General features: G+C 46.4%; 2 protein-coding genes across 3 annotated transcripts in view; both read right to left on the minus strand.

Annotated features, from left to right (window-relative positions):
- Nucleotides 1-341: 341 nt before the first annotated feature.
- MYADM (myeloid associated differentiation marker) lies at nucleotides 342-13,171 on the minus strand. The gene is made up of 2 exons (XM_063137661.1): nucleotides 13,047-13,171; nucleotides 342-3,325 (listed from the first exon to the last, which is right to left on the minus strand). The coding sequence occupies exon 2, from the start codon at nucleotides 3,312-3,314 to the stop codon at nucleotides 2,409-2,411; it is 906 nt and encodes a 301-aa protein (XP_062993731.1). The 5' UTR covers nucleotides 3,315-3,325; nucleotides 13,047-13,171; the 3' UTR covers nucleotides 342-2,408.
- A 6,719-nt stretch (nucleotides 13,172-19,890) lies between these two features.
- ODAD1 (outer dynein arm docking complex subunit 1) overlaps nucleotides 19,891-24,264 on the minus strand; it is a 33,434-nt gene continuing 29,060 nt past the window's right edge. For both annotated transcript variants that reach the window (XM_063137439.1, XM_063137438.1), the window contains exons 14-15: nucleotides 23,170-23,248; nucleotides 19,891-21,533 (exon numbers count right to left, since the gene is read on the minus strand). In XM_063137439.1, the coding sequence (XP_062993509.1) occupies nucleotides 21,426-21,533; nucleotides 23,170-23,248 (187 nt within the window). In that variant the 3' untranslated portion in view covers nucleotides 19,891-21,425. The remainder of the gene's footprint in view (nucleotides 21,534-23,169; nucleotides 23,249-24,264) is intronic.

Raw genomic sequence — 24,264 nt, forward strand, 5'->3', positions numbered from 1 at the left:
TGGATCAGCAGCTGGCCTGTCAGTGTCCTGGCACCTGCCCAAAGACGCCAGGTACCAACACCAGCCCTACATAAAGTTGTATATTCAAAATTACAGAAGACAAATCACTTTGCTTAGAGTGAAGAGATGCAAAATAAGACATCAGCTCCTGTAGAAGAGAAAAATTTAGCACATGGGTGTAGCTTGTTGCATTATAGAGCTGCAAGCTTTAGATATGCCTTATCCGTGTAAGGCTAGCAAAGACAGAAGCTCTGTTCTTATTGTAACCACCCAGCCTTCTCAATGGCTGGATTTCTTCTGCGTGCCTTAGCAGAAACTAAAACAAAAGGGCATCACAGCACTTTATTGTATCATTGCTCCTTTATTTTATACACGTATCTTTATTTAAAAAATACACTCACAAACAGCATTGCAGTTAAGGTAAAATTGACTTAAGGATAACTGAAGCAGGGGAGAAAGCCTCTATTTCTGTCTATGTTACATCATGTTTAGAAGTATAAAAAGGCAAATGAAAAGAACAGTATGATAAATTCATTTTTTTAAAAAATACATAAAACAAAGTTCTAGCACTGAACTGATGGGAAGAGAACGTTGCCATCATTAACACCATCAAGTGGGGAAGTAATGTTGTCTAAGTCATCTCCCCTGGAATATTTTTGTATTTAAATACTGGATCAGCAACCAAAAAAAGGGCAAAGTTACACATTTAACACTTCACGGAATAGTTTCGTGATGTTATTTTTTTCAGCAAGAAAAACTAAAGCAGCTGTCTTAAAGACGCTCAACGGCAGGCTTTTTTTTTTTTTTAAGTGCCAAATTTTAAAAGGCAAGGTACTTTTTTTATGAATGAAGCTGCCTTTTGTATAAGGCACTGCCTTTTAGAACATTGCAGGCAAGGATTTTTTAATCCTTAGGGTAATAATTAAAGTGCTGCTCCAATGCAGATACTGTTTTTTGGCATGGCAATGGTGTACCATTTAAAGCCGCTAAGTTTAATCATTTTGTTTTTAACCTCCAAGAAAATACTGTTTATTTTCCTAAACCCAATTGGAAGCTACCTCTGGCGCTGCCAGAATCAGCAGCTCCCACGTAAATCGTTTTGGGAATTGCATAGCTTTCTCTCACAAAAAGCTGTTAGCCAGAAGTAAACACATTACCTTTAATCTTTATTTATTTATTTATTTGTTTATTTTATTACATTTTTATACCGCCCAATAACTGAAGCTCTCTGGGCGGTTCTTTCAGCAAGAAGGCATGATTATTATTTTTTACTTTCCATACAGTATTTTGAATGGCGTCTTCTTAAAACAGAATAAACTCTTCACTGAAGTACCAAATTAAACTACCCAATGTAGCACTGCTCCTATGCAGCCCCCATTCATTTCAATGGGAGCTGCATCTAGGAAATTAATTGATGACTAAGAAGTGCATTTAGGAAAGCCCCAGAAAGTACAGTGTTCTTTTAGAAAGTGAGAAAATAATCCCATTGACTTTAAGGTTCTTGACAAGGGAGCTGGATTTTTGGTTTTATTTTTAACTGCCAGACTAATATGTTCTTTAAAGGGGACTCTTCCTTCCTGCGAACAGAGCAGAGCTCCGGCAGGGTTACCTGTCCGCTGGAAAGATACATATGAATAAGCTTGATTTCTTCCCACTTCGACTCTCCAGCCCTGAAGCAACTAACAACTGTAAGACAGTGGTGACTGGGACATGAGGACCAGAAGGTGATGAAGAACATGGGATATGGAAGGAGTGTACATGCAATGGTAGAGAAAGAGAGGTCTGTGAACTAGGCAACAGATATTCAAGAAGAATTCAGGGAGGTGTATGTCAGATGAGAATGTCCTGGCTTGTAACAAATGGCGGATGGCAGCATTCTATTTCATTCAAGGATAGCACCCCCTACATACTTCTCTCCCTACTGGTACATGGACCTCCAATTACCACCCATTTAAATAGTGCCACCCTCGTGCCCTGGAATCTTGGGAGCTCTCATGTAGCTACACCTTGCAAATGTACAGGGAGAGCAAAGAACAAGCGCACAACTCAAATAGGAAAGACCCCCGAGCAATGCGCAGAAGGAAAGAGCGCTCGTGCAATGGGCACGGAACGGGGGCGCAGAGAACAGGCATGCAGTACATGAAGCGTGCGAGGTGGAACGAGAAAGGAAGAGATGGCGTTGAGGGTTATTGGGAAGCCTGGCAAAAAGGAATGTTTGAGAGAGAGAAAGAGAGGGAGAGAAGAGAGTGGAAATGAAAGGAGGGAAGAAGAGGTGAAAGGACAAAAGCAAAAAAGAAAGAAAAAGGACAATGGAAAGGGAAGAGGGAAAGGCAATTTGAAATACGGTATCTATTTCCTTCCCCTTCTGTTGCCTACTTCCTTCTTTCCTCTCTCTTGACAACAACCGTCTACCCTTGGATGAATATGAGCCGGGCGGAATACACCAGGTCAGCAAGGTACACCAGCAGATTGAAAGCTGTCAGCACGGCAATGGCCACCAACTTGTCCCACGGGCAGAATTGGTTTTGACAGTAGCTGGGTCGAGATGGAGTTCCACTGTGTTTTCTGTCAAACTTATAGATGGGCCAGATGATTGTGGCTGTTGCGTACATGAGCACTGCCAAAAGAGTGTAGCCACTGAGGAACTTGTTGAATGGACACGGCAGCCAGCCGGTGCATTCGCCGATGCAAAGGATGATGACCACCAGTGAGAGGATGAAACAGATGCAGTAGACGGCCATGCACCACTGGAGAGCTTCCTGGCTGTTGTAAGAAACGGGATCGCTGATGAAGACAAAGATGATGCAGGCAACAAAGGTCTCCACCACTTTGAGCAGCCCAGGGACTGTGGCCATGTAGCCAGTGACTTCTCCTGGTTTGGCTTTGGTGATGGTGACCTCAGTGGAGTAAGCCAAGCAGGCAAGGCAAGAAAACACAGTGGCAGAAATGCGGTATCCACGCTCTTCTCTGCTAAGGTAGGGTTGGTTCTTGATATGGGATACTGGGTAGATAATGGAAGCAGAGAGACACATCAAGGTGGCGTACATGGCAAAAGTGATGGGGAAGTTCTTCCAGGAGACGGGGATGCGGTGCTGAAGGCCGGCAAACTCCACTATCAAGACGACGATAGTGATGGCGAAGCAAATGCACCATGAGAACAGGCACCAGTCGCCGTCATGCCCACTCCAGGCACGCCGGTGGACCACCAGGCTGAAAGCAACGCACGTGAAAAGGACTTCCAACAGGCGGACGATGCCCAGCTGAGAAGTCAGGGCACTGGTGTTGCCCACGGATTTGGAGCGAGTAACCGGCATCGTGGAAAGATCTAGGGAGAAGAATGAAGATACATCATTAAGATCCAAGTTGTACATGGCTCTGGGGAAGGGGGACAGGACCCTCATCTCACTCACTGGTTCACCTTATATCAGCCTTCTCCACCCTAGTGCCCTCCAGTTGTGTTGAACCACAATGCCCATTGTCCCCAGCCAGCAGGTCAATGGACATGCCAACTGGGGGTGATGGGAGTTGTATCCCAACACACCTGGAGGGCACCAGTTTGGAAAAGGCTGTCTCACATGTGACTGCCTCTTAGAATGGCAGTGTGGTGTACAGAGCAGGGATGGGGAATCTGTGTGGCCCTCCAGTTGTTGTTGTTGGACTCCAACCCCTATCATCCCCAACCAGCATGACCAGTGGTCAGGGATAATGGGAGCCATAGTCCAACATCAACTGAAGGCCCAGAAGTTCTCCACCCCTGAGTTAGTGGTCAGAGTAGACCCAGATTCAAATCCCTAAATCATCCATGAAACTTATTGGGTGAACTTGGACCAGTCACCGTCAGTCAACCAAAGTTACCTCATAGGGCTCTGATGAGTATAAAAATGGAAGAAAGGAACCCCACCCAGCCCACCCACCACTGGCCCGCACCCACCTCAACAGATGACCCCGCAAGAGAACATGACCTCTTGGGGGCGGGGGGGAAGATTCCTCACCCTGATGTACACCATTCTGAGGTACTTGGAGGAAGATAAAAATGTAGTAAGTCTAACAACCTATTTACCCAGGGAGTGTCTTGATGACATCGCTTTGCTGCTCATTCCCTCAAAATCCCACAGCATTGCAGCTGCATGGAAGCGGCAAATCTCCACAGCTTTGCAGGCAGTGCAAAGCTGCCTTCGGCTCATCGAGCCCTCCCTCTGCCCGGCCTTCTTGCACATCCCCTGAGCTACCCCGGACCTCGATTCACCCTTGACTGCTCCCAGCCTCAATCCGGAGCGAGGTCACCAGTAACAGACACAGCAAAGATGGTGGTGACCTCGGAGTAAAGGAAAAAGTCGAGGCAAGTCAGTGACTTTTTAAGAGGGCTGTTTGGGGGGGGGGGGAAGCCTGTGGTGGCTGTGCCACATAACCAATGCAGTGCCACTGTGCAGCCACCATGGAATCTACAGGGCATATATGCAAGCCCCCCCCCCGTCTGTGGCATACTTTAACCTAACAGGACTGTTCTCTCTCTCTCTCTCTCTCTCTCTCTCTCTCTCTCACACACACACACACACACACACACACACACACACACACACACACACCATCAAAGAAACTGAGGTCGTCCAGCAAAGCTGACTGTCTTGAGCCTCATTCCCGATAATAAGAACAGAATTTGATACCACAAGGATGTGGTGACAGCTTAGAATGGCATATTTTTCTTTAGAACAATTCAACAATTCCTGTGGAGGTCTGGCCAACTAATACCCATTAGCCAGCACAGCTCAATGGGGCTTCTATCTCAAGAGGCAGTATATCTCAGAAAAACAGGGTTAGGAACAAAGCACAGGTAAAGGCTGCCATGTTGGTGTTCTAATTTGACTAGCCTCTGTTGGAAACAGGCTGCTGGAACACAGTCTGATCCAGCAAGGCAATTATTTTCTTTGTCCCTACTTCCATTCATTCCAGGGCTGGTGGAATGACCCTACTTCCCGTCTCAGTTTCCCTCTGTGGCCCCGTTCAGACAACACGCTAAACCATGCTGCTTAACCACAAAATGGTTAACGGAACCATTTTGTGGTTAAGCAGCATGGTTTAGCGTGTTGTCTGAACGGGCTACAGAGGGAGATGAGACAGGAAGTAGGGTGATTTCACCAGCCCTGCTGAAAGAGGACTTGGAAGTTTTCCTCCCCACTTTTTTCCTTCCGTGTCGGGTCTCCTTTAATTGTAAGACAGCAGGTGGGGTCTATCCTGTTTTTACTGATTGCAATGAACCCTCTCCAGGAGACTTTTTGGCTGAGAAGCAGGATAAAAATACTTCAAGTAATCAATACGGAAACCATCAAAAAGAGTCCCAATGTGGTAGAGGCCACATATTCTGAATCAGTGGGTAGACACTCTCACTTGGATCTGGATTCAAATTCTTGCTCAGCCACAAATGCAGCAGGTGGCCTTGGGCATGTCACTCAAATCCTCTCCACTTCAAATTTCCTCATCTGTCAAACTTGGGAGTATTAACAATGTCCCACAACGGGGCATCTATCAGAATGACCAGAGACAGAGTCGGGTATCAACTTTGCTCTCGGCGTGAAATAAACATCAAAAAGAGAGGTGCACATTTGAACAGTATTAGCCTGCAGCCTACCAAAATATAAAATGGCAAATATATGATTGGGGACAGCAACGGTTTGTTTATTGGCAAGGCTGTTACCAGGAAGCTTGTTCGGGGGTGGGGATGGGGGACGACTGCCGGAGGCCATCCGGAATATAACCACAGGAAATGAAGCAGGAAGTGAGTCAAAGAAATAATTCATCCTTCCACATGGGGCTGGTGCAGTCTTCCACGACCTGCCATGCTCCAGATGTACTGGACTGGAACTCCCATTACCACAGAGCTTGCTAGCTGGGGATGATGGGAGTTGCAATCCAACACAGCTGGAGGGCACCAGACTGGGGAACATATTTATTTATTTAAAACATTTCTTGGCCGCCTTTCAGGGCAGAAGCCCTCCAAATGCGTCTGACAGCAATAAAATAGATTAAAACAGTTAAAAGATTAAAAGCAGTAAAAACATTAACACAATAAAATGGCAATAACCTTCCCCCAATAAAAAACAGCAATAAAAACAGGAAGAATGGCAATAGCAGAAACAACAGCAGTCACATCAAGAGAAGGCCATGGTAAAATAATATGTTTCAAGGCCTTCTAAAGAGCCTGCTATTTCGGAGTATGGCGGACCACCGATGGGAGCTTGTTCCAAAAGTGTGGGGCCGCTGCAGAGAAGGCCCTCTCATGTGTGATGACTCACCTAAATTGCTCTCACAGATGGGCAAATGAGAAGGGCCCCTCTTGCTGATCTTAAAAGATGGGTAAGGCGGAACAGGTATGGCTCCAGAGCATCCCAAGACTAGAAAAAAAGGCCCACACGGTGGCAACAACATTGCTCTTCATACTTTGAATACTGGTTGGGGATGATGGGACCTGGGGATGATGAGACCCAACGCTGGGAGACATCACCTTAGAACAGCCTTCTCCAACCTGGTCCCCTCCAGATACATTTGACTTCAACTCTGATCTTCTCCAGCCAGTAGTTTGGCTGGGGATGATGGTAGTTGAAGCCCAATGTAGCTAGAATTCACCACGTTGGTGACGTCTGGGTTATTGCACTAGACCGAGGGAGAGCAAAACATCCATAGAGGTAACCATAAGATACCTGCATCTGCTTGAGCTCACCGGAAGGATTCAGGATTTCTGAGCAGTTCTTCCTCAGTTTTAGGAATAAAATATAAACGTGGGTTTTAAAAACCAAGATGGGACCAAGAGGCAGAATGTTGCTGAAAGGATGTGTATGATTTTCCCCCTCCCTACTCAGTGAAAAATGTTATATAGCACTCTGGCATCAACACCATGATCTTTTAAATACCAGGCAAAACATGTCTTACTTCTTCAAACATGTTAATGTCCTATCAAGGTGGTTTTTTTCTGGTGTTTTATCCATTTTGGTTTGTTTACCATATTTCTACGCTGCCCCATTACCAAAGCTCTCTGGGCAGCATACTGGCGTTACGTTTGCTTTGATTGAACTACTTGTTTTTCGGATTTGCATACATAATAAGAGTGTGTGCATATACATCTTTTATATAAACAGAGATCACAAGAACTGTTGCAAAGGTTGGCTTTGTGGCAGTTTCCTTTCTGTGCTGGGTATTTCACCCACCCTTGCCACAGTCGGCACGGTGTCTAACCACAACTGCTAGTATCACTTCATAGGAACATAAGCTGCCTTATGCAAACCATCAAGCCCTCTATTGTTGACAACGATTGACAGCGTATTACCAGCCCTATGTGGATACGCTGGAAATCGAACCTGTGACTTTCTGGATGAAAAGCACATGCTCCACCACTGAGCCATAACAACATCTCCATATACCTAGACATAAGTGATTACAGTGCGCTGGGTGGGCAGATGGGAGTTCCTGGGGGCGGAACACATGGGGCTCTGAAAAGCGTTTCCAGTGCGTTAAAATTTGGTTACGGGCAACATGCGCCAGGAACTCTGGAGCAAAAGAGCTGTCGGCCTTTATTGCTAGAAGACGCTTCCTCCTCTGGATTTCCTGCAGAGACAGCGGTGAGAGCTGGGAAAGGCGGAGATATGGACGTGGGAGGGGTGAGAGCTCTTTTGCACTGTTACCCATATATGGCCAGGAGAAAACCCCTCTTTATCCAAAGTTGGACATTTGGTTTCAATCATGTTCCACTTCGGAGCTGAGGTGGGTGGGAGAGAAACGCTCCTCCTGGGCTCACAGCCAGCCGCACTGTCTTCCTTCTGGGCCACCGCCCAAACAGTCACAGCGTCTTTCCCCCCTCCTCTCTCTTGTAAACCCTCCAGGCCAGTTACCCCACCAAAAGGATTGAGGAGCTACAACTTCCTCTCCTTGCTCAACTCGCTTTAAGAGTTAGCCCTGCAGCCCCGGCCCTCAGGACTAGCTGTGCTAAGATGAGGAGGGAGCGGAGAAGAAGAAAAAAGGGGGCGAGATAAAGACGGAGGGAAGAGGCTGCGGAAAGGGGAGAGGATCATAAAACGGCAGGCTTCAAACCCTGCCTATCGTGCGTCCTACAACCCCCACCCCCGTGAGGTATCTACCTTCTTTGCATTGTGGTCACTACACTGATTGATTGTGCAACTGCAAAAGGGTAATTAAAGCAGTTTTGCCAGTCAAACCCCAAGAGTTAGTTGCTAGTAAAAGGGACCTGCCCAGACTCATATCGCTGTGTTAGTTATTTTGGCTTTCCTAGACAGTTACTACCACTTCAGACTGCAGGAGATGACCTGCATGTCTGAATGCTCCTCTGCTCCTCCCCATTTTCTAAATCCTTGCATTTAGAAAACTAACACCACAAAGAGAAGAGTTTAACCTGCCCTTCTTACTGGCACACTGCTTTTCTGTGTGCAAGAACCTTTTCCATGAGGCAGTAACTCTTCCCCCCTCTGCACTCTGAAGTGGAACAATCAAGGAAAAAGGCAGTTTCTCCTTGATTCTGCTGAACACATGAATTGCACGACCAATGATTTACAATCCTAAATTAACTAGCATGCTCCCAAGAGCACTTCACAATCATTTACAGTGTGGGTTTTAACATGATTAAACTCCATCACTTCAGTCTTTAAGAGTTTGAAAAAGGAAACGGAAGCCTTCAAATCTCTTCACATAACTTTATTGCAGTAATCATGAGAACACTGTAAGGCAGATCAGTGCCCTCCAGGCTGGTTGGGGGATGCTAGGAGTTAGGGTGACCATATGAAAAGGAGGACAGGGCTCCTGTATCTTTAACAGTTGTATAGAAAAGGGAATTTCAGCAGGCGTCATTGCTATTCATGCAACACCTGGTAAAATTTCCTCTTCATCACAACAATTAAAGCTGCAGGTGCCCTGCCCTCTTTGAAATCTGGTGACTCTAGTATAGCTCCTGCACCTTTAACTGCTGTGATGAAGAGGGAATTTCTCCAGGTTCTCCATATATACAAATGACACCTGCTGAAATTCCCTTTTCTATGCAACTGTTAAAGATACAGGAGCCCTGTCCTCCTTTTCATATGGTCACCCTACTAGGAGTTGTAGTCTAAGACATCTGGAGGGCACCCTGTTCTGCAAGGATGGTGTAAGGCACAACAGAATTACTCTCCATGTGAAAATTAAGAATCCAAGACGGAGAGGATAGCTGCTTACTGAAAGAGGCCTAGCAAATTCACAAACGAAGCAAGATTTAAAGGGAAATTTATCATTCAAAGTGGTGACAATTAAAAGCATGATGTAAAGTTAACCTTGTCTAGATTAAGCAACCTTGTCTAGCTTAAGCAATCAGAGAGACACTCTCTGGAAGAAGGAAGAAAAAGTTGTGCAGCTCCCGCAAGCAAGACAGATCATTATCAAGAGATCAGTCAGTGAAACGTCCCCCATTTTAGCATGAAACCTTGAGCGCACAAGACGTGGAAACGCCCAGGGCACAGAGACAGCGCTGAGATGATGTAGCTAGACTACAGGGCAGAAGGACAGCCCTGCTTCAAATACAGAGGGGTGCAAGAGGCAGGACTGCTAGGAGACCTGGTTGTCTCTCTCCCTCCCTTCTCGGCCAAAGCCACCCAGGTTTGGGGCCTCAAAATATATGATGCAGAGAAAAACCCATTGCATAAAAACGCAAGAATGCAGAACCTCAGGCTTGGGGGACAAACCAAGACCAACTGAGATCCCTACCTGGACCTCCGGGGTTCACTAGGATGGCCACGCCATCTGGTCTCACCCCTGTCCAGTTGTTCCCTGGCTTTTGTGCATTTCCTCTGCTTTCTAACAGATCGAAATGCCTCTCCTAAGGCAAACTTACTTACATTACACTACATTAAGCTGGTATTTGGGTTTGTTTTTTTGGCCCCAACCATGACTGGAATGCAGCCCCAGAGAGCTGCTGTGTAATGGAACTCGGCCCGTGGGCTGGAAGAAGTTCCACACCCCTGCTATAACAACAGGGTAAACCTGGGAGTCAACGTTTTGGGATTCTCCGAGTGTTCTGGCGCATTTGGATTGTTCAGGGCTCATAAGATTTGGGGAATCCTGGAATCTCTGTAGGTTTGCATATTAACTCCCCTTCTCTAACAGCCATGAAATAGTCTGAACATTTCATACCATAACTGCTGAAACTAAATTAATTTATTTATTTACAATATTTATATATACACCTCCCTATCCGAGGATTTTGGAGCGGTGAACAAATAAAATACAAAAATATATTATTTTTAAACTCAATTTGCAAAACATGGTGATGGATTTGAAAAAGGGACCTGTCTGGGCAACTGGATACTTTAGGGGGGGCGTGGGGGGGGGGGAGAAGAAAGTAAGGGTTGACGTTTTATAACATTTGAGGCAAAATTCGTCAGTACTGCACTGTGGAACTAAATATTTGAATGACATTGCAGTTGCTGTTTGTTCTTTTAAGTGCCAATTCATCTGAAAGCCTGGTCTTCCAAATAACAGTATCCTCTGTCACCTCTGGTGAGTAAGAATCTTTTCCAGTTGCCCAGGGACAGTATAATGAATAGCCAAAAAAAACCCCGGTCCTTCCCATCCACCCACCCGAAGTTATTATGCCATGAATAAATAACAACGGTATAGACCACCTTAGATTCATCAGCACATCTGGAATTTTCAGTGTTTCATTGGCACTCTGCAAAATGGCTGCCCTTGGGGGCTTGGCCATTGATAAAATGGCTGCCCTGGGGGGCATGGCTAGTCACAAATCACTCATTTCCCAGAAGGCAAACTGGGAAGACAAAAAGAAAAGCAATTTGCCCAAGAACCTAAGCAGAACACAGAGGTGGGGGTCTGAACTTCAGAACACAAAATCACTGTTTGGAACTCAAATAAAGATGGCACTGGAGAGCAACACTTTGCTTTGCATAACGCATGTGTTTTTTAAAAAACATAATAAAATTAAAGCCAGGAGGGGCAGAGAGCCTGGTGGGCACTAAATGGGCCTGGTGGGCACCATGTTGGAGACCCCAGGAGTAGTAAAAATCACTGTGTATGAGTATCTTGTGCTGGCTTTTGAGAAGGCTGCCAGAGATTCAGGGCGTGTGCCAATGGTATATAAAAAAAACGTATCTAAGAGAAGTACAGAGTATTCTAGGGAAATACCAAAGTACTGTTATTGCACATGCTACTTCCTCCCATTAAGCATCTAGTCCATTGTGTGCACGTGCCACATACATACACGATTATATGATAACACATATCCATGGAGATGTCCACCACTTCACACATGCACACATTCCCCCATATTACAGACTTCTCTCCCTTTCAAAAACGCATCACACTCTCAAAGCCATGCCTCCCAGGTCAGAACACATGCACTATTGTCACAAATGTGCGCTATTGTACATACTACATCCGATCCAACAAACCAAAGAGATGCACAGTCTGATCTGATGCAAATTCACACAGAGAAAAGTCAAATTAGTTAGTCCTAACTAACAAATTAGTTAGTCCTAACTAAAACTACAGGCGATTGCAGCCTCTCTTGCATACTTTCATCTATGAGTAAGACAGCCACGTGTTCTTTTTTATTGTTGTTGTTGCTATGATCAACTCAAAGCCTTGTAGCACCCTAAAATCTGAAAGATTTAAGAACTTGCGTGTATTTCCCACACTGGTCAACAACGTGGTTCTGCAAAGGTCCCAATGCAGGGAATGAAAGCAATTGCTCCTCTCTGCTGTTGCTGCCCAGGAGCTGGTATTCAAAGGCAAAATGCCTCTGATGATGGAGATCTTTTCTATTTAGCCATCACTAAATGGGCTTTCATGGATTACTGACCATTTCATCTCTTGTTCTGCATGCTTGTCTGCAAACCTAACAACTGTATCCAATGTTATTCCTACTTAGAGAAACTAGTGGGACAAATTAGCCAAGACTAACTTAACCGCATTCATTTCAATGGGTCTACTCCATCTGATGCAACTTTTTCTGCTACAATAAACCTATTAAAGTGCACTCCTCCGAGTGTTAATTTAACCTAAGTCTCACCATATTCAATGGGGGTTTCACTTCATATTAATAGGATCACAGGTTCCAAGTCTGGAGGCACCTTAAAAGCCTTGGTTGTTTTTACTTTCCTCGTGGTGTTGTTATTCCACTAACACACCTGCTTACTATAGATATGCATCTCATTGGCGAGCATCGGCACGTACACACAAACACTCGCTCGCTCACTCTCAACCCCCACCCCCGCAAGCGCTGCCAAAATTATATTCGCAATACATTCCGTTGCCTCCATTTTTAAAAGGGGAGTATATAGGGGCAGGCGCGTGGGTGGGGTGGAGTTGGGAGCAGACAGCAGCTCAATCCCAGCGACTTCTAAAGCCCCCCACATCTACCCCAGGAAAGCAATTCAACATTACGTAGCACATTCTTTTAAAAAAAATGGGAACGAGGGGGGAGAGAGAAACAACTTATCAAGGGGGTGTGACACACCAGAGGCGCGATGCCACAGGAGCGCTGCAAACAGACCTAAATCGGGACACGCTCTTCTCCGACATCCCCAGCCTCAGGTGTCGGGACAACTTAATCACACACACACACACACACACACACACACACACACACACACACACCCGTGTTAATTTCCTGATTTCCACTTTCTCGGCATTTTTTTAACTCTTTCCTCTCTCTCCGAAAGAACCCAGGAATTCTCCCCCCCCCACCTATGAAATTTTATTTTATTCTGAAAAAACAAAGTTAACAAACTGCAGGCGACAAAAAGAAGATCACGCGTAATAATTAATCAAGAACACTAAAGAAACAAAGGAATGCACTAACTGTAATTCTTAAGTCTATAACCGATCTACTTTTGGTATATCTCCAGTAAAACGGCCAAAGTAGGAACGCAATACCCAACAGAGGAATAAAAACTGCGCCTGCTCTTTTAACCCCTTCGTCCCCAGAGCCCTCTTGTCCAGCAGAGCGTGCCTCCGACCCCCATCACCCACCCCCAGGTTTTCTCCTTAAAGTGACTTACTTCCAGGGGAGGGGCAGGCACGCTGCGGCAACGGAGACCCCCGAGGCGAGGGGAGCAGAGAGTGATGCTCCGACCAAGGGAAGACGTTCAGGCTGCAGAGGAGCTCGGGGCTGGGGCCGGAGGGGAGCTGGGTGTGGTACTTGAGAAGGGAGGGGGGAAACCCTCGGGCCGGAGGAGGGAAAGGGTGGGACGTGGGCGGGGACAGGGAGGCGGACGAGGAGGAGGATATGAGCGGGGGCTGAGTGGGGCTTTGTTATTGCCGTTGCCCGGCGCGAAAAATACACAACAGCCCCCCACCCACCCACCCCCTCCTTCCCGTAAGGAGAGCCCTGCTGAATCAGAACAGGGCTTTCCTCCAAAAGAGTCCAGCATTCAACTTGCCCACGCTGGACAAGCGGATGCTTCCGAGACCTTGAGGTGCAGCCCTAAAACTGGACCTTGGGGCCTAAATTCAGGGCCCTGCAGCCCAGGGGCCCCCTCCAAACGGCCAGCCAGAGACTGGCGCCAAGTGATGAGGCCAGCAGCAGCAAACTCCAGTTGATTCCTGCAGCCGTGACGGCGCTGAAAATGCAAAGCAGCACACCTTCAGACGATGACGACGATTTTAAATCCGGGTTGACGTTATAACAAAGCATGGAGTGGAAGAGAGATTTTGGTTGCGCGCTTCATAACTGAAGAAGCAATATACGCAGCCATCTAAAGGAAGTCCCCATAATGCCACAATCCTATGCATGTTTAGGCAGAAAAAGTCCTCCAACTCTTAGGACTTTTTTGCCTGTCTAAATATGTATAGGATTGCAGCCTAAGAGCATTACGCCCAGGGTCTAAACTAGCTGCAGCACTGGAAAGCAGTAGGCTTATAGCCTCTCTATGGCTATAAGCCTACTCCACCCTGCTCTATGTGCAGACTTTATACTGTTAGTTTTACCCTACCCTGTGCCTGCTTACCCTACCCTGTGCCTGTTTGCCTTCTCTTCCCCTCCTTATTGTTTTACTATGATTTTATTAGATTGTAAGCCTATGCGGCAGGGTCTTGCTTTTTACTGTTTTACTCTGTACAGCACCATGTACATTGATGGTGCTATATAAATAAATAAATAATAATAATAATAATAATAATAATAATAATAATCTATGTCACCAGTGGAGGCTAGAGGGCAATCCCACAGGTGGGGCGGAACCAAGGGGGTAACTACAGGCGGTGCTAAAGACACCTAAATTGCTACACAAATCTCTTCCTATACAAAGTCTTCGGGCGTCTCTTCGTTGAAGAAAAAAAACCCCACCCCATCCTTAACAGGTTTTCTTCTTATGGAGTCTTTCTGTATTTAGGATTGGCTTATTTAGATAGTGACCACGTGATTTTGAATTGAAAACTTCCCCTCTTGGCAATGCTATTATGTTTAACCGAACAGCGCCGTTTAATGGCAAAACTGTAGCACTAGGCTGCCATCATTTTAAATACTGCATTTTTCCCAATATTGGGGGGGGGGGGGGAGGAGGAGAGAGATGTTTTAAGCAAGATGGGAACAAAGAATTTTGTTACGCTTTACACCCCAGCACCACCCATACATTTCTCCAGACATCCAAAACAGAGAAAGGAAGGATTTTTAAACATACCAGTATAAATATGAATAAATCGTCACCGTCTCTGTTCAGGAGCGTGTTCAGAAGAGGGCAACCAGGATGATCAGAGGTCTAGAAACAAAGCCCTATGAAGAGAGACTGAAAGAACTGGGCATGTTTAGCCTGGAGAAGAGAAGATTGAGGGGAGACATGATAGCACTCTTCAAGTACTTAAAAGGTTGTCACACAGAGGAGGGCCAGGATCTCTTCTCGATCCTCCCAGAGTGCAGGACACGGAATAATGGGCTCAAGTTACAGGAAGCCAGATTCTGGCTGGACATCAGGAAAAACTTCCTGACTGTTAGAGCAGTGCGACGGTGGAATCAGCTACCTAGGGAGGTTGTGGGCTCTCCCACACTAGAGGCATTCAAGAGGCAGCTGGACAACCATCTGTCAGGGATGCTTTAGGGTGGATTCCTGCATTGAGCAGGGGGTTGGACTCGATGGCCTTGTAGGCCCCTTCCAACTCTGCTATTCTATGATTCTGAGTCTTCTCTCCTCCCCCTTTCTACACATGAAGAAGAATGGAGTGGAAATGAAGCAGCCAGTGTGCATCAGTCACTCAACTCACTCCCTTCAACTGGGCTTGGACTGCTCAACTGGCCTAGAAGTGGCTCTAATGGGCCACTGACTTGCCAGCTGGCCAGCAGAGCCCACCTACTCCATTTATTTGCCGCTCAGTCAGCTAGCCTTCCCCCTCTGTGAGACCCACCTCCTCCCATTGTCCAAAAAGTCCCCTCCCTTGTGATGGGAAGGAATAATCTCTGATTGGGCAACTCAGGTTAACAGCCCAAGCTTTCTCTATTTTTTGTGCCACTTCCCCTCTTAATGAGGGATGCTAGCACTGCCTGGCACTGGGCATCAGCAGACTCCAAAACCTTTCTGGTCCAGGGAAAGGCTCTGCTTTCCATATGTGCCTCCCTACATGCGCCAGTAGTCATCTGGGGCACGACTTCAGACCCCATCCCCAGCCTTATGAAGCGAATAGCCACAAAGCCTTCTAGAGTGGGGGTGCACAAACTTTTCGGCCCCAAGGGACGCATCGGTCGGCATAAAAGCCTGAGATTTCTCTGGCTAGTGCTGCCATGGGAACCCCTTCCCTTATCTCTGAACTCTGTGAGGGAAAGGGATAAGGGAAAGAGTTTCCTTCCTAATTTCCAATCTCTCATCAGAGATCAAAAATAAGGCAGGGCTTCCCATGCTGGGGCTAGCAAGGAAAGCCACAATGCCAGAGGGGCAGAAAAATCGGGGATCTTGTGGGCCACCAAAAATGGCCTGGCAGGCCCCAGTTTTTAAACCACTGTTCTAGAGTTGCACCCATCTTCCGGAATTTTCTGCCAACAAAGTGTCATTTGGCCCTGACACTGGACTCTTTTAGGCTGCATTGTAAAAACATGGCTCTTTAAGAAGGCATTTAGTTTACACATTTACCAGCCCTTGACTGATTTTTTTGGGTGTGTGTGTGCGTGTTTTTAAACTCTTCCTGTTTTTAGAAACTTATTTTTGTTGTTGTTTATTTGTGGTTTTAAGAGGTTTTAAATATTGCTGACTTTGTTCACTGCCTTGAGTTCCCTTTCTGAGGAAGAGGCAGGATATAATTTTTTAAAAATAAATACACACTATATTACGAGAGAGAGTGAGAAATGATCCCTCCCTACCCAGCCCTTCAGTCTCTCCACACATGACTCATTATTTTATTAACATTTATAACCAACTCCTACTTTGGTAACCTTTTCCCTCTAAATTAGAAAATCCACATAAATGTTCTGCCTTTCCCTCTCAGGGAATGTTCTCCAACCTCTGCCACCCTTCGATCATTTTGGCTGGCATTTTCGGCACCTTTTCCAGCTTTGGTCTTTTTTCCTAAAGAAAAACGGCCTGCCCTTTGTGTCTGTGTACTCTTTGCTTCCAGAGTACACAGACGGCCTTGCCCAGACTGAAACCCTGGCTAGCCTCCCACCCACCCCACTGTTTTGATTCCTTTACAGCAAACCTGTCTCCTCCTCCACTTCCTGCATTATTCCCACTGTCCCTCTCTGAAGAACAGAGGGTGCTTTCATGCTCAGCCTCGCCCCTCTCATTCATATATATATATATATATATGTGTGTGTGTGTGTGTGTGTGTGTGTGTGTGTGTGTGTGTGTGTGTGAACTAAAACTAGATGGCCTCTTCTTATAAATACGAGAACAAGGAACCAAACAGAAGTCCTTTTTAAAGACTGGTCTAACATAGTGGTTTAGAGATTGAGCTACCACGAATCGAGGAAGTCCAGGTTCAGCAAACTGGCATGAACTCAACTAGGTGGCCTTTGGCAAGTAGACCCCTCTCTTTTGGCCTTGGTCTCCTCCCTTCCTGACCCTACCTGTACAAACTGCAATATTATTTATTATTTATTGCATTTATACCCGCCTTTTTCCTCCTCCAAGGAACTCAAGGCAGCCTACATAATCCTCCTCTCTATTTTTATCCTCACAACAACCCTGTGAGGTAGGCTGGGCTGCGAGTCTGTGACTGGCCCAAAATCACCCAATGAGCTTCCATGGCCGAGTGGGGACTAGAACCCAGATCTCCCGGCTCCCAGTCCAATACTCTAGTCACTACACCACACTGCCTCTCACACCGGAGAATATTTGTAAACCGCCCAGAGAGCTTCGGTTATGGGGTGGTATATAAATGTAACAAATAAATAAATATTTACAAGCAAAAACCAGCAAGAGTTTTGTGGCACCCTAAAGACTGGCACATTTATTATAGCATAAGACAGCAAGCCTTCCCCAATTTTGGGCCTTCCAGACGTGTGTGACAGACACACTACATGTTATAGTAAAGGTGCTGGTCTTTAGGATGTCACAAGATTTGTTGCTTCTGCTAGGACAGACTAACATAGCTACCCCACAAGAAATTGTTAACTTAAAGGGTTCGTGTAAGGCACCGATGGGCACCAAAGAGGTTTTGACCTACAACTCCCATAATCCATTGCCATCCGCAATGCTGGCTACGGTTTATGGAAGTTGTAGGCCGAAACATCTAGGGTCTCAAGTTGCACACGTTTGGTGTAAGGGTTGCAACTAGTAGCTACTGCATGTGAAGCACTTTTTATACCTGAAAACGCTATACAAAGGTGAAGTATATTATTCTGGTGCACCTTAATGCTGTCACTACGCCTCCTCTTCCATCGAAGTATTGGAAGTGTCTGGACACAATTCCCCATTCCTTACATTCTTAAAGGCTCAGGAGGCCTCTCAGGGGGTGGGCATCTCTGGGGGGGGGGATGCTTGGCTCCATTATGAGCAACCCAAGGATCCGAAAAGCTGTCTCTTCTCTAAATATTACAGATGCAGTACAGCAGCCCTTTCCAACCCGATGCCCTCCAGATGTTTTGGAGGCAACTCCCCTGACCATTGGCTAGGCTGGCTGGGGCTAATGGGAACTGTAGTCCAAAAGATCTAGAGGGCACCAAGATGGGAACATAAGAATGTAAGAAGTGTCATGGGTCCATCTAGTCCAGCACTCTGTTCACAGCGGCCTCAGCCAGGGAACCAACAAAGCAGGACATGGTGCAACAGCACCCTCCCACCCATGTTCCCCAGCAACTGGTGCACACAGGCTGACTGCCTCGAATACTGGAGGGTGCAACACCCACTCTAAGTTTATGTAAAACACAGATTAATTACCCCATAGCAGCCTTATTCATCTCACGGCAGAACAGGGTTGTTTTTTCCACCCTTCCCCAGACTTGCTTATGAGCATGTTTCAAGAATTCTAATCTGCAATAGCGCAGAATATACAGAGGTAATACTTGCTCCAGATTAATGTCAGGTGATTTTGTCACTGAAAATTCACGAATCTTAACTACTGGCCATTGGTTGCTTTCTAAGCCATTGCACACTGCTGTTTTCCCACTAATCAAAGTCCTCCTACCTCCCCAGTTCCAGTCTACAGCACCCTACTTTCCACCCAACTCTGCGGTTTCCTCTAATTGTACACTTATTCTCTTTTTAGGACACTGCTGACACCTTGTGGCTAACAAATGGCTCTGCCAGTAGCTTGGGCAGTACTTCCATGGTTGAATCTTTCTCCACAATGTGTCAAGGCATGTCCCCACAACTATATGGCAGCTTCCACACTAAAGCTCTTTCACACTGATGACGGGCTGCTTTTCTGCAATGAAGTTGGCAGTAGAATTAAAACGGATGTTCTGTGCAACTCTTAATATAGTGATGCATTATCCAATAAAGCTCTCTGCCATGGCCATGTGCCTTCCATAACATCTACCCATAAGTAAGTCCCGTTCATCACAGGTGGCCTGCAATGTTAAATAAAAGTGTCTTCCTTTTGTAAGCGCTGCTATTCTACTGCTTCCTGTTTTAACACAGCAGAGAGATTAGTGGTGAATTGCCCCTGAATTGCCCCTTATAGAGCAGCTCGTTTCCCAGTTGTGTGGGAGGCGTGCCTTAAATGGTGGTTTCTTTGCATTATTCTTTTATTTTATAGAAACAAAGATAGGAGTGAACAAAGAATAAAATTCCAGATAAAAGGGCTAGTATGGAAACAAGTTGTCTCCTTTGTTCAATAACCCATAACACAATACTACCAGGAAGGGCCATAGCTCAGTGATAGAGCACATGCTTTGCATGCAGAGGGTCTCAGGCTCAATCCCTCCCTGGCATCCCCAAGTAGGGCTGGGAGAGGCTCCTGCCTGAAACCCTGGGGAGCTGCTGCCAGCCAATGTCAACAATACTGTCATAGAATTATAGAATAGTAGAGTTGGAAGGGACCTATAAGGCCATTGAGTCCAACCCCCTACTCAATGCAGGAATCCTCCTTAAAGCATCCCTGACAGATGGCTGTCCAGCTGCCTCTTGAATGCCTCTAGTGTGGGAGAGCCCATGACCTCCCAAGGTCATTGGTTCCATTGTCGTACTGCTCTAACAGTCAGGAAGTTTTTCCTGATGTCCAGCCAGAATCTTCCTGTGTTCCTACAAGTAATGGACATGCGTACGAGGACCAAATAATCTTGCTGCTCTTTCCCTCTGACCTGCAGAACCTTTTGGCAGAAAGGAACGTCCCCATTCTCGCATCAGAGACACACACTTCTACAAATGTGGAGGATCGATAATCTTCTGCCCAATCCTCAGAAATGTCCAACATTTGGGGGGCTCTTCCCTTTCCCCCACAAAACTCCAAGCCAGCCATGATATTTGGCAATTAAACATTTTTAATAATCAAGTTTCCAATTTACACTGATAATAAAAAAACAACGCAATAGCCTTTTTCACCTGTCGCGGGGACTGTGCATGTGTCGCCTCAACTGGCACCAGGCCGCCCCATCTGTACCCCTCCCACGCACACGTTTCCATGCCCACGGGAATGGTGGAATTGGGAGACGCATCCATTTTCCTTCAGTGAAACTATCGAGATCTTTTTTAAAAAAAACCATGATGATTGTTCTTCAGGAGAAGAACGTATTCCCCAAGATTCTTCCCTGGGACATCGTAGGAAGAATAAAACAGTGCAACCTTCCCCAACCTAGTGTCCTCCAGATGTGTTGGACTACAACATCCATCATTCCCAGCCATCTGGAGGACACCAGGTCAGGGAAGGATGAAATAGGGACACTACAGAGGAGGTTCTGGGCAAGGAGGCGATGAAAGGGGTATCATCTCTGATGAAATAATTGAGGATTTGGGAGGGGAATCATGCTAAAATCAGAGCTAAAAGAGAACAGGATAAAAACCACAGTGGGAAAAGTGCCCCCCATGCATGCACCACGGAGAGTACAGATTCCATGTACATTTTCACGCGTCGTCTTCAAAACTCTCGCGTACACCAGTCACGAGGCCTACAGCTGGAACTGTTAACAGGAGCTCCGAGCAGAACCGACGAAGCCTCATATTAGATGCCCACGTGGTCAAAACCACACTCTTTCTTGAGGAACATGCCGGTCGTTTGGTTTTATATAAAAAAAAAGTCAGTTAAAAAGAGTGGCCAAGTGTTTTAAAACACGCCCAATTCCCTCACACACTCGCACATCAGAAAATATGCTGTGTGCCCCCTTTCGGGCCTCATCTGCTCTGTCTGAGAGCTAATGTGAGTTTCCTATTCTGAAGACACCAGCAAATATCATAGCACAGGGGAGCGAACATGCCGGTTTTCTGGCACAAGATGGCTGCTAGTGGGTCAGAGGGTAATTCAGGCATCTGTTTCAAGTACAACGGCAGGCTTTTTTAAGGCATTTAGAGCTGGGCGTTTTTGCCCAGAAAGCTTCCAGAAGTACCAGTTCACTAAACCGGAGAACCATGGGACAGTTTCCTTTATACAAGAAGTTGCAGCCAGACATACCATGACTATAGGCAAAGTTTCTTTTAAAGAGGCATTCTCTCTCTGCAAGAGGATCTGGAGTCAAATCAAGGAATTTATGCAAATAGGCAGGAAAGGAGCGAAGAGCTTTGTTAAGATTTGGGCTTCTGTGTTATGCGTCATTGACACAGTACGTCTGTCTTGATTGAGTGAGCAGCCAAAAAGAGGGACAATTCCCCAGGAGGAGAGAGATCTTCTAGGAATGACAGGGCAGCAACGTTCCTGCAGGGCGGAGGGTAAGTCCAGGCATGCCAGTCACCCCCAACGTGAGCAAAGCTGCAGAGGGCACCAGTGTCAAGAGCAGCGATGCAGGGACCATACCGTACGGCAACCCTGCCAGTGACATCCTGGCTTCTGCCTTTTGCCAGACTGCGAATATATTCCTGCTCAAGTCAAGAGGCCGGAACTTGTTTCTTGTTCGCGTTTGACCCGGAACGCCCAGCCACCACATCAGTCGGGGTGTTTTTCTTTAGGGAAAGAGCTGCCGCCTTGCTTAGGACCTGGATGTGGGAGAAGAGAAAGCCATCGTGTCACTTCCGTGCAACAAAACCAGTCATCGATTTATTTCTGCAGCAATTCCTGTGCCCGTTTGGTGCATTCCCTCCCCTTCCTTTTGGCTACATTTTGTGATTTTATCGAAATGTAAGCCTTTGTGGCAGGGCCTTCTTGTTTTATAGATTTACTCCGTACGGTGCCATGTGTATTGATGGTGCTACATAAACAAATAAGTAAGTAAGTAAATAATAAGTGTCAGAACACTATTTGGTCATGCGTGTGCAGGTTTATATGTAAAATTATGTGTGCGTGTGTATCCCTGAGATCAAAATACTTGAATCAGTTACTGTATGCAGGGCTGACATCAAGGGCTGGCATTGATGGGTGCTTGCTGAGGCCCAGAGGTGCCTCCTGGCCATGCTGCTCCCCGCTGTGGTCTGGTCATTTGCCCTCTTTGAGCACACGTGTAATGACATGTGTGAGAAGGAGCCACCATCCTTCACACTCGCCTTGTTCTCCCTCTTAGCTGCTGCAGAGGTGGGGCGACAGGGAGGATGGATTTCTTGTCTATGGATCTAATTTATGGCTCAAGCACTTGCATTCCGCAATGACCTTTAGCAGAGACAGATAAACTGATATATGTGCCGAGAGAAGGAGTCAAAACAGGGAGCTGGAGAGAAAATATGCACACTGCTTTGAGGAATACACACTCCTACTCTCACACTGCTCGTTCCTGAAAACGTTTGCAGAGGAGGGGCCCTGATCCACCCATTTCAAGGGGGAGGAGGAGGGAATTCCTTCCTCTGTGGAAAGCAAAGAAGAGAATTTTGGGAACGCTGCATGACTTTACTGAACAAGATCCTTCTTGTCATGCACGTGTGTGTATGCAGAGTATACCAATGAAGCGCATACTCCAAAAGACCTTCCCCGCATTTTTCAAAGCATCCAGGAGCACAAGCTTTTGGGCTCCATCACACCTATTTTTTCCTCTGATTTGTCTCTGCTTTTTTTTTTACCTCCATTTCATAAGCGCGTCAAGGGCTCCATCACACACGGTCCCTTTCATGTGGGTTTTCGCTAGTTTGCTCTTCCACTCCACTCCACCCCGCCCCTTCTCCTTCCTCCTCCAGTTCATTGGTTCTGGTACTCTGATGAGCGTGGGCTCTTCCCACACTTCCCAAAGCTCTGGCTTTGTTATCTAGTGATTACTTTTATGATTTCTGGGCTCCATTTCTGCGGGCAATGAGGGGGGGTTGGAGCAGTAAAAAGTCCATTCAACCGACTAACAAGTCCCTTCGATGACCGTGCTGGAGGAGGAGAACCACCCCACCCTCCCCTTCCGTCAGCAAGGCTCCATTAGCACATGCCCCCCAACAAAGGAAAAAACGAGGGGAAAATAATCCAGACTTTCCCCGCACCAAATAAAATGCAAGGGGGAGAAGGGGTGAGATGAGTGCAGGACAGGGACGATGCCATGTGAGTACCATGCTGCAAAACCACATACCAGGAATGGCGATTGTGCAATAAATTGCTGGTGTGATGGAGCTCTTCATCTCCCTTGTTAACCCAACATATAAGCTCTACTTCAACACCACCTACCCACCCAAGAGCCCGGGAGTCTGCCCAATCTCTTGAACTCACATCATTCATTATTTTTTCTTTGAGCTCTTCATGAGTTAAGGGTCTCTGGTCTTCTTCTGTTATTGGCTCGTGGCCAGGTCTGTGGAGGGCAAAAAATCTGATAAGGTGAGGAGGGAAAGAGAGACTCCCTTGCATTAATCACTATAAAATGCAGGTTGCTTACCTGTAACTGTAGTTCTTCGAGTGGTCATCTATGCATTCACACATATGGGCTTTGCGCCTGCGCAGAGACCAGACCGGAATCTCCAATAGCTTAGGGAAACGCTTTTGGGCGGGAACCCCTCCCCCACGCTACCGCGCATGTCCACGGGGTTCCCGCCCTTCCCTCAGTTTACAGGAGTCCGACATCGTGCCCCCATAAACATGAGTGTAATTCAATAAATAAGATAAAATATAATGTATAGCCAATCATGTCATTATTAAATATCACACCACCAAGAGGGGATGGTGGGTGGGTTGTGTGAATGCATAGATGACCACTCGAAGAACTACAGTTACAGGTAAGCAACCTGCATTTCTTCATCGTGGTCTCTATGCATCACACATATGGGCGAGTAACAAGCTCACATACCTTTGGAGGTGGGTTGGTGTACTATTTCAACACTTCCGAGAGCACCGCCCTTCCAAATGAACAGTCATGTCTGGATCGAGTGTCCAAGCTATAATGCTTGACAAATGTAGAAGGGGTGGACCAAGTCGCAGCCTTACAAACGTCCTGAAGTGGAACACCCCTGCTGAAGGCCACCGACGTCGACATCGCTCTGGTTGAATGAGCTGTCACAGGTCGATGTACCTCTAGTTTAGAGATAGAGTAGGCAAGTTCAATTGTCTCTACTATCCAGCGTGACAATCGCTGGCATGACACCGGGAGTCCCTTATAAGGCTCCCCATAACATACGAATAGTTGTTTGGATTTTCTAAATCCTTCAGTTCTAGCTCTATAGAAAGAAAGAGCTCTTCTGACGTCCAGCATGTGGAGAGCAGTGTCTGCAGACGTTGTAGGGTTTGGAAAGAAGGCTGGCAAAATAATGTCCTGAGCCAAGTGAAAGGGTGTCACGACCTTGGGTAAAAAGGATGGGTCTGTTCGCAACACGA

Source organism: Elgaria multicarinata, chromosome 11 (assembly GCF_023053635.1).
Source record: "Elgaria multicarinata webbii isolate HBS135686 ecotype San Diego chromosome 11, rElgMul1.1.pri, whole genome shotgun sequence".
Lineage (NCBI taxonomy): Eukaryota > Metazoa > Chordata > Lepidosauria > Squamata > Anguidae > Elgaria > Elgaria multicarinata.

Excerpts from the sequence above, each read along its gene's own strand:
- MYADM (XM_063137661.1), bottom strand. The coding sequence starts at position 3,314 with ATGCCGGTTACTCGCTCCAAATCCGTGGGCAACACCAGTGCCCTGACT.